Source organism: Gopherus evgoodei, chromosome 3 (genome assembly GCF_007399415.2).
Source record: "Gopherus evgoodei ecotype Sinaloan lineage chromosome 3, rGopEvg1_v1.p, whole genome shotgun sequence".
Taxonomy (NCBI): Eukaryota; Metazoa; Chordata; order Testudines; family Testudinidae; genus Gopherus; species Gopherus evgoodei.
Genome location: NC_044324.1, coordinates 64,645,775 through 64,663,384, shown reverse-complemented (window position 1 = coordinate 64,663,384; position 17,610 = coordinate 64,645,775). Strand labels below are relative to the sequence as shown.

The 17,610-nt window shown below is 42.4% G+C and overlaps 1 protein-coding gene across 4 annotated transcripts in view; it reads left to right on the top strand.

The window, feature by feature from the left end:
• Positions 1–17,610, top strand: part of LMBRD1 (LMBR1 domain containing 1) — a 240,092-nt gene that overhangs the window by 72,786 nt on the left and 149,696 nt on the right. For all 4 annotated transcript variants that reach the window (XM_030555680.1, XM_030555679.1, XM_030555677.1 and 1 more), the window contains exon 7: positions 16,297–16,370. In XM_030555680.1, the coding sequence (XP_030411540.1) occupies positions 16,297–16,370 (74 nt within the window). The remainder of the gene's footprint in view (positions 1–16,296; positions 16,371–17,610) is intronic.

The window sequence follows — 17,610 nt, the reverse complement described above, 5'->3', positions numbered from 1 at the left end:
ACCGATAGGTCTTGAATACAGTGGCACGGGGCTATACCCTTGAGTTGCTTTCTACCCCTTCTTCTTACCCCCTCTCCCCATCTCTCTTTAGGGACACTTCTCACGAGAGTCTCCTCATGCCGGAGGTAGAGGGGTTACTGCAGCTAGGTGCGGTGGAGGTCATTCCTACAGAGTAAAGGAACAAGGGGTTCTCTTCTTGTTACTTTTCAATCCCAAAGGCCAAGAGTAGTCTGCAACCTATCCTGGATCTGCAAGACTTGAACAGCTTCCTAGCGAAGCTGAAGTTCCACATGGTGTCCTTGCCTCCATCCCACACCCCTGGATCCAGGAGAATGGTACGCCACCCTCAGTCTTAAAGATGTGTACTTTCACATCACCATGTCTGAGGGATGCAGACATTTCCTCTGGTTTTTTGGTAAATCCCAACCACCATCAGTTTAAACAATACCATTTATTTAAATATTTTTAGATGTTTTCTACATTTTCAGATTTCAATTACAACACAGAATACAAAGTGTACAGTGCTCACTCAGTTCCATTTTCTTCTGGAGAGAAGCTGCATGTAAATGAGTGAGTCTGATTTGTATTTTTTATGCATCTTCCAATGCTTGTTGAATATTGTGATTGTCTTGACACAGTGCCTTACGCAATGGTGTAGTCGTACCAATTCTACTGTATCTGGCAGACTTTTTTTGAAAGTCATCGGTCTCTGACTAGTGTTAATATTTACATGATGGGGAAACTCTGCTCTGAATTGACATCTTCTGGAAAATAGAATATAGTCACTGCATAACCTCCCCAAAATTACTACATCTGAGCAGCTGTTAACACCATTGACTCCCAGTAAGTTTAGGGAATATACTGTACAAGTAGAGTTTTTCCATGATAGATGGGCCTGCAGACAAACAACCAGCCATATTACCAGCATTATCATGCAATTGTCCATGGCAGACGTATCCAAACCTAGGTTATTTATCATAACCACCACAGCTTTGCCCAGCTTTGCACCTGTGGTTCTTAAAAGATTGAAACAATGAATCACTCAATTATTTGTCCCTCTGAATTGAGGAATCAGAATATGAATGGGAGTTGGTCTTCATGCACTGCATGAGGTACTGAATCAACAGTTAGAGAAATTTTTGGCTTGCTGTAATTCTCCTGCTATGGTATTTTTAATTTTCATTCTTACCAAGTCAATTAATGTGTTATACATAGTTGAGGACAGATGCGAGGGGTTATTTTCTGTCTGAATTTAGCCAAGTAGTCAGCCAGAGATGGATGAAACTGACATTCGCTCTAGAATCCCCAGTCACTAATTCTTTCTTCTGAAAAAGCATTTAATCTACTGGAAAAAAGCTAACAGGCTTAGCACTAAATTTCTTGTAGATGGAGAGCAAATAAGCCAATATTACTCAACAACTTTGTTAAAGATGGAAAGTTCTTTAGCAGACTTTTTTCTCACCCCTGCAATTGCCCAAATGTCAGGAAGTTTTCTACATCTGTGTTTCTACACACAGCCAAACCTTTAGGAACTTAGGTCTGCCTATTCATCTAGTTTTCTCCACAGTGCAGGATCTGTAGAAACTTTGGTCAGTGGTAGATACCCCTTTTTACATAGCTTCGAAAACAGCTACACATTGCTGTATTTCTGCAGCTTTTCCTCCTGCTTTCATATTTTCAATATCACCAGCTCCAGTCAGCCTGGATTGTTCCTGGGAATACCCAGCCTGTGGCTCTGGCCTGCAGTCCAGGCAGAGCAGCAAACATTTATGGGCCTGGGCCCTCAGTTAGTGTGGGGCAGTAAGGAGTCCGTGGCTTAGGACTTTACTCAGAGCCGACCAAAAAAAAAAGGGGTTGTGTCCTAGCTCAGCGGATGGCTGGCAAATGCAGACTCCTTGGCCTGGAGAGTAGGGACTTCAACCCCAGGGGTGGAGTGGCAGGTGACAGGGTGACATGGGTCCTCCCAACTCCACTGTATCCCAGCCCAGGACTCTAACAGTGGTGGAATACTCCGCCACTGGGTCAGAAGGAAATCCAGCTGCAACATGCTGACTGTCTCTTTTTCAGAAATGCAGCTAGAGTAGGGTTGGCTGCCCCAGTCCACTTCCTGGCCTCCCCATAGGGTATACTTGCGTCTCTGGGGTGTCTTCTGGCTCCTTACGGTAGGTAGCTAGTGGCAATCCCAGCGACTTCAGTGCCTTGGTCAGCAGGTAGCACTGGCCAGTCCTCAGGTTGATGGAGATCGGCTGCAGTCTCCAGTCTCAGGAGCGGGTAGCAGGTGTCTGTTGTCTTTGGTGGCTGCAGCCCAACTGAGTTCCTTGATCCATCCTTATACTTCCTGTTCTGCCCACTGATTTCTGGTGGAGGGTTGAGCATGGCCTGACTTTACCCGCCAGAGTTCAATGTGTGGTCCCTTCCCTGCTGGCTCAGTGGCAGGCAATTCTGCCTCACCACACCATCTTTTAAGAAGGGTGTGGTATCAAGTATTAGTAAATAAAAATGTAAAATTGTGAACTGTATTTCCTGATCTTGCAGAGATATATACAGAATACTTGCTGAAGGATTCTCTGCACTTTGAGGTCTTTAAACCATGATTTGAGGACTACAATAACTCAGACATAAGTTAGGGGTTTGTTACAGGAGCAGGTGAGTGAGATTCTGGGGCCTGCATTGTGCAGGAGGTCAGACTAGATGGCCGTAATGATCCCTTCTGACCTTAAGTCTATGAATCTATGAATGTTTGTTTTTTTGGGCCCTTTTAAATCAAAAAAAGGAAGAAATATCTACAGTCATAATTATGGAGCCCTATTCTTCTAGGGGGCCTGGGTTCCATAGGCCTATCCTTTAATAGGGCCCAGCTTACTGGCTGGGAAGGAGGAGATTTTATTTTTGTAGTTTTTGTCTTGAGGGGTGGTTTTCAAATATATGTCTCCTTCAGCATCAGAATGAGTACCATAATTGATGGATAAAGTTCAGTTCCAAGCTCATCTGTGCCCATGGTAATGTTAAACTTGAGGTGGACTGTTGCAGAGAATTTCTCTAACTAGATAGGTTTGTTAAATGTTTTTTTGGCTCCTGATCTGAGACCAGAAGGGGGAGGTTATTATAATATGCATTTATTGGAGTAGAGTTGTATATGAGCAAAATAGCTTTATTTAAAATAAATTCAAATTAGTGTTTAAAGTTAAAAAAAAAAAAACTTTCATGTTTAAATGTAGGTGGTGCATGGCCCTTAGACAATCTTTAACTTTGTAACCTTGAGGAAAAAATCTCTGGGTGAAATTAAATGTTGAATCTTCTCAGTATTAAATGTTAGCCTGCCAGTACCCACAGTTCTTCGAGTAGTGTCCCTGTGGGTGCTCCACTCTAGGTGTCTGTGCCTCCCTGCGCTGGAGATCAGAGTTCTCACAGCAGAACTCAGCTGGGGGAAGGGCGTGCACAGGAGTCGTCTCGTCTAGCCATTGGCACCTACTGTAGCACGTGCTCCCCCGAGCATCCCCTCAGTTCCTTCTCAACTGTCCTCAGCTGCAGACAGAGCTCCACGGCAGTGAGTGCTCTCCTTTTTCCCCCGCCCCCTCCCCAGAAAGTATACACGTTACATTGGAACTTCTGTTTAGTCTGTACTTAGTTACATTGTTTAATTTGTCTTAGCCTATACATAGTTTCCTTAGCTGCTCTTAGAGGTTTTTCTTCTTAAAAAAAGAGCGACAGAGAAGAATGAAGACTTTTTCTCTCAACTCCCCGTTTGGGAACAGTTTCTACAGTTTACCTTTACAATTAACTCCCGCCCTTCTCTCTTGAGAGGCAGGAGAGGCTTAACTGCAGTCATGCCAGGCTCAACAGGATTTAAGAAGTGTGACTCCTGCCGTGAACCGATGCCAGTCCCTGATGGCCACACATCTTGCATTCGCTGTCTGGGAAAAACTCATATCTCCCAGAAATGCACACATTGCACCAACGTAACATCAAGGGCAGGACGTGACATGGATCTCTACTTGAAAATGCTTCTGCTGGAGAAATCCCTCCAATCCCCACAAGAGACGTCCTTTGAGGAGTCTCACAGACCAAGATCCCTGAGCTCTGATAAGACTCTGACTTCCAAAACTGTGAGGAAGCGAGCCTCAACCTCTCTAACAATGGTCTCTCAGTAAAAGACAGCTTCCCCGGTGAGGTCTTTACCCTCAGTGCTCCACTCATCCAGAGTGAGCACGTATGAGGCACCAGGCTCCTCCGGCACCATCCCTCAGCGGACCCCTGCTAAGCCCCAACGTGCAGCACCGGAGTTGAGATGTCAAGTCTCCTCCATGGCACTGACTACCCCAGTGCAGAACACGGTGCCGGCAGCGACACTGTGATCAATGCTGCCGTCACCAGCACCGACCTAAGACTTGATGCCAGCTAACAAGCCAAACCCGGCACAGGTCATTGCTACAACGGTTGACCACATCCCCAAGGCAGGACCAGCACAACTGCTGCGTCCTGCTGACATAGCAGTTTCTTCGGCATTGCAGTCACCACTGCTCAGCACCAAACACTCCCCGAGCTACATAGCACAATACCATCCTTCATTTCCTTCACCACCCTCCAGGCATAGTGGCGAGGAAGGAGATGTTCAGGACACCCGCTTCACCAACAGAAGTGCTGACAGGAAGTACTTTGTTTCAGCCAAATTCATGGAATTTTTGTGTTCACACCATCAAGCCTGCTCTCTGGTAGTAGAGGCTGCTAATCAGCATAGTCAACAGCCTCATTTCCACTCCTCGCTGCAAGATAAAGAACACAAGAGACTGGACCTCTTTGGGTGGAAAGTTTACTTGTCAGACACTCTTCTGCTTAGAGTTGCCAACTATTGTGCTCTTCTAGAAAATTACGACTACTCTAACTATAGTAAAATACAGGAGTTTGTGGAGGACCTCCCTGAGCATAAATGTCCTTAACTTACTGCTGTTATCAATGAGAGTCAGTTAATAATAGCCTGCACGGTGCTGCAAGCCTCAATGGATATAATGGACACAGCTGCCCGAACAACTGCAGCATCTGTGGTTATGAGAAGAACATCATGATTGCAACTTCTGGAATCTCAAAAGAACTACAGCTAAAAGTGGATGACCTCCCCTTCAATAGGTATAAACTATTTTCATTGCAAACAGACCATGTCCTTCATACCAGCAGGCCTCCCAAGCAACGCTGCATACACTAGGCATACGCCCACTGCCTGACAAGTGCCCTCGCCTTACACCATACTAGAGGTCACGAGACACACCTCATTTAACTGTCAACAACTATACTTCATTCAGAACAGACCAAAACGGGCTTAGACAAGCTCCAGAGAACAAGGCCTCGTCGACCCATCAATCTACATCTAAGTCACAATTTCGAAGTTATGGGGAGGTCGTGTATACCCTTGACCAAATCTCTAGGACTAACAGGTACCCCATCCCACAATGTTGGTCACCCCTTATGTCCATTTTACCATGCCTGAGCTGCAGTAACCACAGATCAATGGGTTTTGGAGATCATACAATCTGATTACACCATTCCTTTCACGGCCATGCCCTCTACAGTCCCCTCTTCCCCATCCCTATTCAGGGACCCCTCTCACGAGCACCTTCTGCAACAGGAAGTAGATCACCTCCTACTGCTGGGTGCTGTAGAACCAGTACACATCAATACCAAGGGAGGGGTTTTTATTCCAAATATTTCCTGACAGAGAAGAAAGGAGGGGATTGGAGACCAATCTTAAATTTCTGAAAACTCAACAGTTTCTTAAACAACCACAGGTTCAAAATGGTCACTCTGGCCACAATAATCCCAGCGCTAGATGAAGGAGACTGGTTTGCAGCCCTTGACCTCCAAGATGCATACTTCCATATTACACATCCTGCCCACAGATGGTTGCTGAGGGTCACAGTAGTACCCAATCACTACCAATACAGAGTCCTTCTCTTCGGACTGTCCACTGCTCCCCGTGTATTCTCAAATGCACGTGGTGGTAGCAGCACATCTACAACGCAATGGAGTCATCATCTTCCCGTTTGGATGAGTGCCTTCTCAAGGGTGCCAACCAACAAGAAACGGCAGGTATGCTGAAGACCACAGACCTGTTTCACCAACTAAGTCTACAGATAAGTGAAAAGAAATCCACCCTGGAACCAACTCAGCAATTGGAGTTCATTGGAGCTGACCTAGACTCCATGCAAGCCAAGGCAATACTGTCAAACCACAGATTTACTACATAGACCAATCTTATTTCCATGGTGACCATCAGCCCACAAACTTCAGGACATGCTTTCAGATTCTGGGACATATGGCAGCTACGTTCTGTAGTAAAGTATGCCAAACTCCACATGCACCGTCTGCAGCACTGGTTGAGCACAGTCCTGTGCACCCAGCAAACACTCTCTCAACAGACAAGTGACACTACCACCAAGGGTTATCCTCTCCCTACAATGGTGGACACAACCAGGGAACGTATGCTCCTGGATTCCCTTCCAACAAGACTCTCCACCCCCATCAGTGATTATTACAACAGATGCCTCCCTGATAGGTTGGGATGCCCACTTGGGTCACCACCGTGTACAAGCCAAGTGGTCTGTGACAGAAACCGGACTACATATCAATCTCCTGAAACTCCTTGCGGTACACGGTGCATGCTGACACTTCCTCCCATTCATATGAGAAACCTCAATCTCTAGTCTCACTAACAGTGTGGAATGCATATTTTACATCAATTGCCAAGGAGGAGCCAGGTTTCACTTGCTATGCATAGAAGCCATGAATTTATAGAACTTCTGCATCTGCAACAATATAAACATCACAGCGTCATTCCTACCAGAATGCCAGAACACTACTGTTGATAACCTCAGCAGGCATTTCTCACAGGAACAGAAGTGGGAAATCAACGACAGTGTTTTCAACACAATATTCCAAAAATAGGGCCACCTAGTAATTGACCTTTTTGCCTCAGCGACAAATTACAAATGTCCACTATTTTGCTCCAGGGCAGGCCTGGCACTGGTATCGTTAGAAGATGCCTTGCTCATCCTGTGAAATGTCACTCCTATATGCCTTCCCCCTGATCCCACTGGTCATCCACCAGATACGACTTGACAGAGCATACATCATTCTCACTGTCCCCATATGGCCCAGACAGACTTGGTTTCTGTAGCTTTCACGTCTAGCAGTCTGTGCCCCACAACTGTTGCCTTTCTGGGTGGACCTCCTGTCCCAGAACAAGGGTCTGATGCTCTATCCAGACCTAGTGAGACTTCATCTGCAAAGCATGGTTTCTCTCTGGTTCCAGCATGGGGAATTGAACTGTTCAGAGAAAGTAAAACAGGTATTTTTTTGCCTCATCACTAGAAATATTTACCGCCACAAGTGGAGAAGATTCAGATGAATTTTGCATGAGGCTGTCTTAAAACCACTAAATTCTTAGGACAATTTTTATTTAAAACTTCAAGAAAAGTCCTTGCAAGATTCATGTGAGCAGTAAAGTATGTCTTCGGATATGTAAGCATGAAATAACAAGTTGCTGAAGGTCAAAAATATGAAACCTTTATCTGAAAGGTAAATACATAAGAACGTCCATACCAGGTCAGACTAAAGGTCCATCTAGCCTAGTATCTGTCTGCTGACAGTGGCCAATGCCAGGTGCCACAGAGGGAGTGAACCTAACAGGCAATGATCAAGTGATCTCTCTCCTGCCATCCATCTCCATCCTCTGATGAACACAGGCTAGGGACACCATTCTTTACCCATCCTGGCTAATAGCCATTTATGGACTTAGCCACCATGAATTTCAGTTCCTTTTCAAACGCTGTTATAGTCCTAGCCTTCACAACCTCCTCAGGTAAGGAGTTCCACAAGCTGACTGTGCGCTGCATGAAGAACAACTTCCTTTTACTTGTTTTAAACCTTCTGCCTATTGATTTCATTTGGTGACCCCTAGTTCTTGTATTATGGGAATAAGTAAATAACTTTTCCTTATCCACTTTCTCAACATCACTCATGATTTTATATATCTCTATCATATCCCCCCTTAGTCTCCTCTTTTTTAAGCTGAAGAGTCCTAGCCTCTTTAATCTTTCCTAGTATGGGACCCTCTCCAAACCCCTAATCATTTTAGTTGCTTTTTTTCTGAACCTTTTCAAGTGCTAGAATCTTTTTTTAGAGGTGAAGAGACCACATCTGTACACAGTATTCGAGATGTGGGCGTACAATGGATTTGTATAAGGGCAATAATATATTCTGTCTTATTCTCTATCCCCTTTTTAATGATTCCTAACATCTTGTTTGCTTTTTTGCCCGCCTCTGCACACTGCGTGGACATCAAAAGCCACTTAAAAAAATTCCATTTCCCTGTGCTATAGGATAGTTGACGTAGTTCAAAAGATATCCTCCATTGACTGTCAGGAAATGCCAATAAGAAAACATAGCAAACGGATCAAAGCAGATTACCTTGCAGCTAAAACGAACATGCAATCTAAGCTCAGTATACTAAAGAAATTGGTTATAAGTAGCAAACTCTCGCCCTAAACGTAGTTTTAGGCAGATCAAAGAGATTCTTGAAGGCAAGCTGCACTTGCTTGCTGCTTAAAACTCCAGATATTCCTTTCACAGCTCTTGTCCCATAGTCCAGTCTTTGTTTTTGGGTGTTTCCAGCAGTTGTCCTTCTTGAACGGGAAGTCAATGAAGAATGAATCACGATGATGTCACTTCCCTGTCTTGCATAGTTTTGGCATAAGGCAGGAATCCTTTGTCTCCCAGTTTGATTCCCATCCCGGGTCAGTGGAAAAACACTACTGTTATCATGAAGTCCGTTACCAGATGACTTGGTCACATGTCCCTGCTGCTATAACTCAGAGGTTGTTTGCAGCTTCTTGAGGAAGGCTTCCTGGGAGGAGATGAGTATCTTTTAAGACCTATTGTTCCCCTAATGACCCTTCCCAGTGAGCCATTTAGACTGCATGCTATCTAGTGCACGTTTCCCAGGTCTAAACACATTAGTAATAGATGCATAGACCATATTCTTAACTTGAGATGCAAAAAAGACACGTGCTTACAAATAGGATTATCATTTAATAAATCATAACCTTTATATCTCACATGCCTTATCTTGCATAAAATACATCATAGTTATGCCATAATTATAGCATAACAGTATCTCTGAAGAATGTGGGGGCATAGTATCACAATCTTAAAGGAAATTTTCATTTGGTAAAATATTAATATAACTAAAACAACTTTCATCTGTCTGCAAGTTTAGATAACTTATTTTGCTTTAATAGATAATTAGAATATAGTTAGAATTGTTTAATTGCTCAATTATTGATCTTGTATATTGTAATGGTGAAGGGATGATGCTTTTACTATAGGATGACCAGACTTTGAATGTGGACTAGTCAGAGCATCTTGCTTCAGTTTTAAGTGCTCTTATATTCTGGAAAGTAACTATATAAAATTGGCATCAAAGTTCTATATTTTACTCTGATTTTCAAATTGTGGCTAAAACTTTCAAAAGTGAGTTTGTTCCCTGTTTTCAAAAAGCACCTGAGGGCCAATATGGTCTGGGGGTCATAGTGGACCACATGCTAAATATGAGTCAACAGTGTAACCCTGTTGCAAAAAAAGCAAACAACAATCTGGGATGTATTAGCAGGAGTGTTGTAAGCAAGACATGAGAAGTAGTGCTTCCACTGTACTTCATGCTGATTAGGCTTCAACTGGAATATTGTCTAATTCTGGGTGCCACATTTCAGCGAAGATGTGGACAAATTGGAGAAAGTCCAGAGAAGAGCAACAAAAATGATTAAAGGGCTAGAAAACATGACCTATGAGGGAAGATTTGGGGAAAAAATGGGTTTGTTTAGTCTGGGAAAGAGAAGACTGAGAGGGGACATACCTTTTCAAGTAGATAAAAGGTTGTTACAAGGAAGAGAGGGAAAAAAATCCTTTCTGAGGATAGGGCAAGAATCAATGGGCTTAAATTGCAGCGAAGGAGGTGTAGATTGGACATCAGGAAAAATGTCCGAACTGTCAGGGTAGTTAAGAACTGGGATAAATTGCCTAGGGAGATTGTGGGGTCTCAATCATTGGAGATTTTTAAGAGCAGGTTATACAAACTGTCAGGAATGGTTTAGATCAGAGTTTCTCAAACTGGGGTCTGCGAGGGAACTTCAGGGAGTCCGTGGGCCCCGCTGATCAATTCCTCCCCCTCCCTGCCTCAACTCCTCCTCCCTTCCAGTGCCTCATGCATGCTGGGGAACAGCTGTTCCCCAGCATGCATGAAGTGCTGGAAGGGAGGAGGGGGTATGGGAATGCTCAAGGGAGGGGGTGGAAAAAGGAAGGACAGGGGTGAAGCAGGAGTGGGAAGAGGTGGGGTGGGGCCTTGGGGAAAGGGGTGGAGTGGGGACATGGCCTGGGGCTGAGCTGGGGATTTGGGGGTCTATTGCAAAATTTTAAATGAAAATGTGTGTCCTCGGGTTACTCAAGTTTGAGAACTACTGGTCTAGAATCGATAATACTTAGCCGTGCCATGAGTGTATGGGACTGGACTAGATGACCTCTTGAGGTTCCTTCCAGTCCCATGATTCTATGATGTATGTGATTTTTCCCATGTGATGGGTTTGGTCACAGAAACCCCCTTGAGACTGTCACCTGATGTGCTGAAATTACCTCTGAGCCTGTTTTCCCTGCCAGCTTGGGACTTCCAGAACCCTTTTTTTTGTTGAGCCAGATATGCTAGCCTGCTGCAACACAGACCCAGGGTCTGGTGCACACCCCCAAAGCTGAAGACTTATCTCAAAATGGCTCTGCAGGTTACCCATCTCCAGCACCCAGACACCCAGTTCCCAATGGGATCCAAATCCAAAATAAATTCGTTATACTCTGTATAAAGGTGATATAGGGTACATTCATAAACTGTTTGTCCTCTCTCACTGAGAGAGAGATGCACAGCTGTTTGCTCCCCCAGGTATTAATCACTTACTCTGCATTATTAATAAAAGAAATCACCTTTAAGTATAAAAAAGTGGGGTTTAGGTGGTTTCAAGTAATAACAGATGGGACAAAGTAGTTCACCAAGCAAAATAAAGCAAAAACATGCAAGTCTAAGCCTAATACATTAAACTGATTACAAGTAACATCTCACTCTCAGATGTTTGAATAAGCGTCTTTCACAGACTAAACTCCTTCCTAGTCTGGGCCCAGCCCTTTCCCTGGTACAGTCCTTGTTTGTTGAAGCAGACTCTCAGGTGGTAAGCAGGGGTTTTCTCATGACCGGCAGTCTCTTTGTCACGCTCCACCCCCTTCTGTAGCTTTGGCACAAGGCAGGAATCTTTTGTCTTTCTGGGTCCCCACCCGTCCTTCTAAACAGAGGTTTAAGACCGATTTCATTATCGGGTGACATGGTCACATGTCACTGTAAGACCTCTATCTCCAGTCCTGGTGAACTGGCCCACACATACACAGGAAGGTTTTCAAGTAACTAAGGCCATTTACAACTGATTGTTTCTGGAGCACCCTTAATGGCCTCCACTTAATATGTTTGCATCAGTGATACAAGTTCATATCTTTTTTTCTTCCCAACTCCAGATATAGAAATATGTGCCAACAAATAGGATGAACACACTTGGTAGACTACAAGTTTTCTAATGACACCATAAAAAGGGTATTTAGTGTTAGGCATATTCTAGTTATGTCACATTCATAAGCATATTTCATAAAACATATGGAATAATGGGTCACACTCCATATCTGATGTGTTTAAAAGTAACATTTTTTGGACTGCTAGGCCTGCAAATTTGGTGTGCAACCTGGAACTCAAACTTTTTCATGGCTTATGCTTCCTCACCAGTAAAGATTTTGCAGTTAATCATTGTGTTGCCTAAAAGCCAAACCAGAATAGAATCCAGCTCATTCTCTTACAGCTATATTTGCTTTGTAATGCTAATAAGAGTAAAAACTTGTTGTTCAAAGGGTTACTGTAAGACTTAAATCAAGGCAAAAAAGGTCAATAAAGAAAGGAGAGTTGATTCTGAGTATGTACCCCATGGATGGAGGTGAGTGTGTATCTTCAGTAAGAAGATATCAATTTTATACTCCTCAGAGTAGAACTGTTTCTCTAAACTGTCAGTATTGCATCTGAGAAATCTCCAAACATTCAAGGGAATTTCAACTCTTATAATGGAATTTTTCTGGTAAATTACAGATGATTGCTTTATGTCAAAACGCAAGTGTTAAAAAATCTAGAATGATAGCTTACAAACCAAGGAGCAAGGAGTTCTGAAAGTGCTACTAGCAGTTCTGAAGTGTAACTTATTTTAGGATTTACATTATACTGAAATGAAATGCATCAATCATCATTTTAATATGCTAGGTGTTTTCAAATCTGAGTGACAGGGAATTGCAACCAGACAATGTTTGTGTGGAAGGGGATTCATAAAAATGGCTTTAAAAAGAGACTTTGAGTGTGTACAATTTTATACTTACTTTGTCTTACACTAGGAAAATGTCCTGTTGCTGACAACAGATGTGGCTGAACTAGTACTGAATGTTTAATACTGTAGCTGTTACTAGTATCATTTTTTAATTAACTTTGTTTAACTAAAATGGAATACTTCAAATTTCATACAACTTTGACATACCACAGAAATAAGACTGAGAAGCTGGAAAGAGGTTTTGATAGTAGTTGTAGTATTGCTGGTTGACTTGACACTGAATTATCCTACACTCAGAACAATAATGTCCATATAAAGTTTGTTTAGAAAAATGCAGCATATTTCTATTCTGTATAAGGTCCTGTTCAATCTGTTTTAAAAATGTCTATTTTCTTTAGTGGGATTTTACCATAAACGTACATCCTGTTTTAAATTTCCTCTATCCAAAATATTTTCATGTGTTAACAACTAGCTTGCTCTGCCAACTTAATATACAAATGCAGTCTATATTAAAAGGTTTAATTAATGGAAATAACTAAGTTGAAAGCTATCATAACATTGTAAGAGCAGAGACATAATCCAAAATTCTTACAATTCACATTTATCACACTTACAAAAACTAAATTTACACACTACAAGTAATCAACAAAACCCATGTAATACTTGCCCACAAAATAACCTAGCCTTTTGCCACGATACTAGTTAGTGCATCCCCTCTCCAAATATCTGAAATAAAGATGAGCTTTTCAATATGCCTAGAAAATACTTAGAAGCCTAAAGAACCTAGAGGGGAAGGAGAAATCCAAAGATCAAGAACCCTCCCAAAGAACACTGTCCCAGAAAACTTTCTTCCTTTATAAAATATGGGGCTGATATCTTTTGAGAAAGTATGTCATATGATAGTAACTGAGGAGGGCATGGTGGAAGAGGCACTTTGTCAGAAAACCAGGTTCTTAAAACGCCTTTAATCTCTGTAGTTTAAAACCAGTACTTCCAACTCCATCCAGAGGCTGATAATCCACCATTCCCTGTTGTGGAGTAACAGTAACATGCCATCTATATGACTTGCAATTTAGTGCAGACTGTGGCTACTGCTTTATTAAAACTTTAGCTTCTGGGTGCACTCAAGGTAGAGCCCCACCTACTTCCATACACTAGTCTCAACTTGAGCTGGAAGATGTGGATAACTGTAGCCAAATCTACATCAGGAAGGTCACACTCCTTCCCAGGTACAAATGAAAAAAATTTCAGTCACAGCTGCTACATGGCCATCACAATATAAAGTGTGGGAGGGAAGGGATTTAACCTATAAGGATCCGAGCAATATGAACACACACAAACAACGAGGAGTCCAGTGGCACCTTAAAGACTAATAGATTTATTTGAGCATAAGCTTTTGGTAGGGGGACATTAAAGGAGAGAGAGTAAGGGAGGGAAAGGTGAAGGTAAAGAAAGGAGCAAAAGGCAAGGTGGAGTCAGGTTGAAGTAAAGAGACTGAGGGAGGAAATAAGCAATCATCAGAGGGGAAGATGCCCCAAATAAAAGCTTTCAAAAACTAGTTATATGCAGATGACATCCTCTGAGTCTGCAGGCTGAGTCCTGCTTTAAGCTACTTTTGTCTGCTGCAGCTGGCTCAGTTTCTGGTTGGCTCTTCCAGTAATCTCTGTGGGCTACTGAGCTCAGATGGCTCAGAAGCAGGTGGGGCCACATGGACTATAGTGACCCCAGAATAGGACTCTCCAACATAATTCTAGGTCAAGGGGGCATTGGCTTTGATTAGATCTCAGCTCTCTCTTCCACCCAGTGTTACAGATGTACTTCAGCAGTTTTTCTCTGCTGTTGCCAGGTGAGTTTCTGGTCAGCTATCAGGTTTTTTGGCATTCATTAATATTTCTGTCACTCAGGATTGGAAGACCATTAAAGTGTACCTATTCTTGATGGATATTAAAGTAGGATATCTGTACCTATATTTTGTTTCAGCAAGTACTTTGCGAGTATGTTATGTTCTCTTTAAGACCTTATGGCTTAGCACATCTTCTAGACCAAATATGTTCTTTTGTGGGATTAATGTGATGGGTTTATGTATAAACAAAAAATCCAAAAAGAGAAAAGTAATCACAAGACCGCTATGCCAGAGAACTTCGATACTTACGAAATAGAAATCCTGTTTTTCATAGGAAGGAATACAGAATTGCAGTTTTTTCCTTAAGCCTACATGTAGAATGAGAATATTTAAACATAGATGGTGATGGCCATCTGAGTTCATGTACATAGTGCTGGTAATAAAGTGAAAGTAATGCCATTCAGAAGCGTGTACAAAGCTAACTGATGAAAGACAAACAACTTCTAGAGACTATGGCATCAGACACTTTTTTCTTTCATTTAACTCATGCATTTTTTACCTTAAGTGGAAAAATGATTTTTATATGACAGATGAAATACTGTGTCTCAGATCTGTAGATTGCTTAAAGTTTTTGAAGGGACATGTTCAAGAAGAAAATGAGAATTCTGTTTGTTCTGGGTCCTGTACAAAATAGTGATAGGAATTCAAAATAAGAATGTAATGATTAGGACTGTGGGCATGGATTTATTGAATAGCTCTTATCTGATGTACATGGTTGATAGTCCCAATTGGTATGTATTTTAAAAGAAAATGTTAGTCTTTCCCATAAGAATATAAATTACTAATTCAAAACTATCAAGATGTTTTCTAACATACTATATAAATTTGAGTTAATTTGAGAGTTTTCTCCAGCCTTGACACATGCAGTCTTGTCTTGCTTATCCACTAAAAAATCATGCTATATAGACCATTTTGACCGCATCACTCCTCTTTGGCCATGTCTACATCTAAAATTTTGCAGCGCTGGTTGTTACAGCTGTATTAGTACAGCTGTATAGGGCCAGCGCTGCAGAGTGGCCACACTTACAGCAACCAGCGCTGCAAGTGGTGTTAGATGTGGCCACACTGCAGCGCTGTTGGGCGGCTTCAAGGGGGGTTCGGGGGAACGCGAGAGCAAACCGGGAAAGGAGACCAGCTTCGCCGCGGTTTGCTCTCGCGTTCCCCGAACCACCCTGCAAACCGCAGGGAAGGAGACCTGCTTGCTCGGGGTTCGGGGAACGCGAGAGCTAGCTGGGGAAGGAGACCAGTTTGATTACCAGAGGCTTCCTCGGTGATGCTGGGATACCTGCTTATTCCACGGAGGTCAAGAAAAGCGCTGGTAAGTGTCTATACTTGATTACCAGCGCTGGATCACCAGCGCTGGATCCTCTACACCCGAGACAAAACGGGAGTACGGCCAGCGCTGCAAAGAGGGAGTTGCAGCGCTGGTGGTGCCCTGCAGATGTGTACACCTCCTAAGTTGCAGCGCTGTAACTCCCTCACCAGCGCTGCAACTTTCTGATGTAGACAAGCCCTTTGTATCCTTCCACTGGCTTCCCCATTTAGGGTATCAAGCACAACTTGCTCATCTTTAAACCATGAAGTCCTTAATCTCCTGCTATATTTAATTTTTTATAGTCTATTGACACGTGAACCCCCATTTCCCCTCTGCCAATAATGCCAGACTTCATCACTCATTTGTTAAATTTTCATATTGTCATGTTTTCTCCCATGTCTTATGTATATTATGACTTTTTTCATATGATTTACTTGGATTGGCATGTAATTAAAAAACTAACATAGCATTTCTGCTTTAACTAATTGTTGTGGTTGATTTTAAATTGTTAGCTAATCTAATTTAACTAAGGTTGATCTTTTTTTTTTTTTTTTTTTTTAAATTGAGGAAATTAATCGACTCTACATTCTGGGGCATGTCTTATTTTCAGCAGGCTTTTCTCTACTTTTATATTACAGATGGTTTGGCTGCCCTATCATTTTCCATTAGCTCTTTGACTTTGATCGGAATGGTGGCAGCTGTCACTTACACAGTAAGTCTCTCTCACCCCCTACACACACTTTTTACATTCTGTCTTGTATTGCTATTTTGTTGATATTGACTTGCAGATCTCATAAAAAATTAGTCTTGGATGGAAATACTTTAATATGAAAGGCAAAGCAGGGAGAACTAAGGGGTAATGAAATGATCTGCTTGTTGTCAAGTTCCTCTACATTGTAGCTGTACATTCTATACCTTGGGGCAGCACCCTGTAATCCCCATTATTCCTTATTTATATGCAATTCGCCAATTTTATATAAAGCACGCCATGTGAGGTATCAAGAGACAGGTTGTGATCTGCTGGAAGTCATTGTTCTATTTCAGGGGTTGGCAACCTTTCAGAAGTGGTGTGCCAAGTCTTCATTTATTCACTCTAATTTAAGGTTTCGCGTGCCAGTAATACATCTGAACATTTTTAGAAGGTCTCTTTCTACAAGTCAATAATATATAACTAAACTATTGATGTATGAAAAGTAAATAAGGTTTTTAAAATGTTTAAGAAGCTTCATTTAAAATTAAACTAAAATTCAGAGCCCCCTGGACTGGTGGCCAGGACCTGGGCAATGTAGTGCCACTGAAAATCAGCTTGCGTGCCGCCTTCGGCACCCGTGCCATAGGTTGCCTACCCCTGTTCTATTTAAATATGTATATCATTAATACATATGGAGTTATGAGATTGTGTTGTATGGTTGTCACTAAAACATGCTGTAAGTTGGGGAATCAGCCAGATATTAGCTTCCCAGAGAGAACATCAAGGAAAGTAACCAACACCTGGGAGGGTGTCGAATAGCCATTGTCCAGCAAGGAAGCTACAATGCAATGACTCACTTGCACAGGGCCACACCAGGGGAATTGCTCAACCTTGCCTAGGGACTCAGTAATACCCACAAGATGTGCCTGCACTTGTGTTTTCTAAGTACCTGGGACTAAGGGTATAAAACAGAACACAGTGGCCCCATGATTTGCCTTTCCTTCTCCCCCCCCCCCCCCCCCCCCCCCGCCCCATGCTGAAAGTAACAAGAACTTTCAGAAAACTGAAGACTCCAACAGAGGAGACTGGCCCAAGTTTAAGAGACAAAACTGTATACTAAAGACTAAGATCTAGTTGAGTGAGAACATTGCTTGGTTTAAATACTATCTAGTGTGGTAAGGGTTAAGATTTAGATTGCATACTTTTTCTTTTCTTTTTGATAGGCAAAAAGTCAGAGGTTATCACTTAAGTTTATTGATTA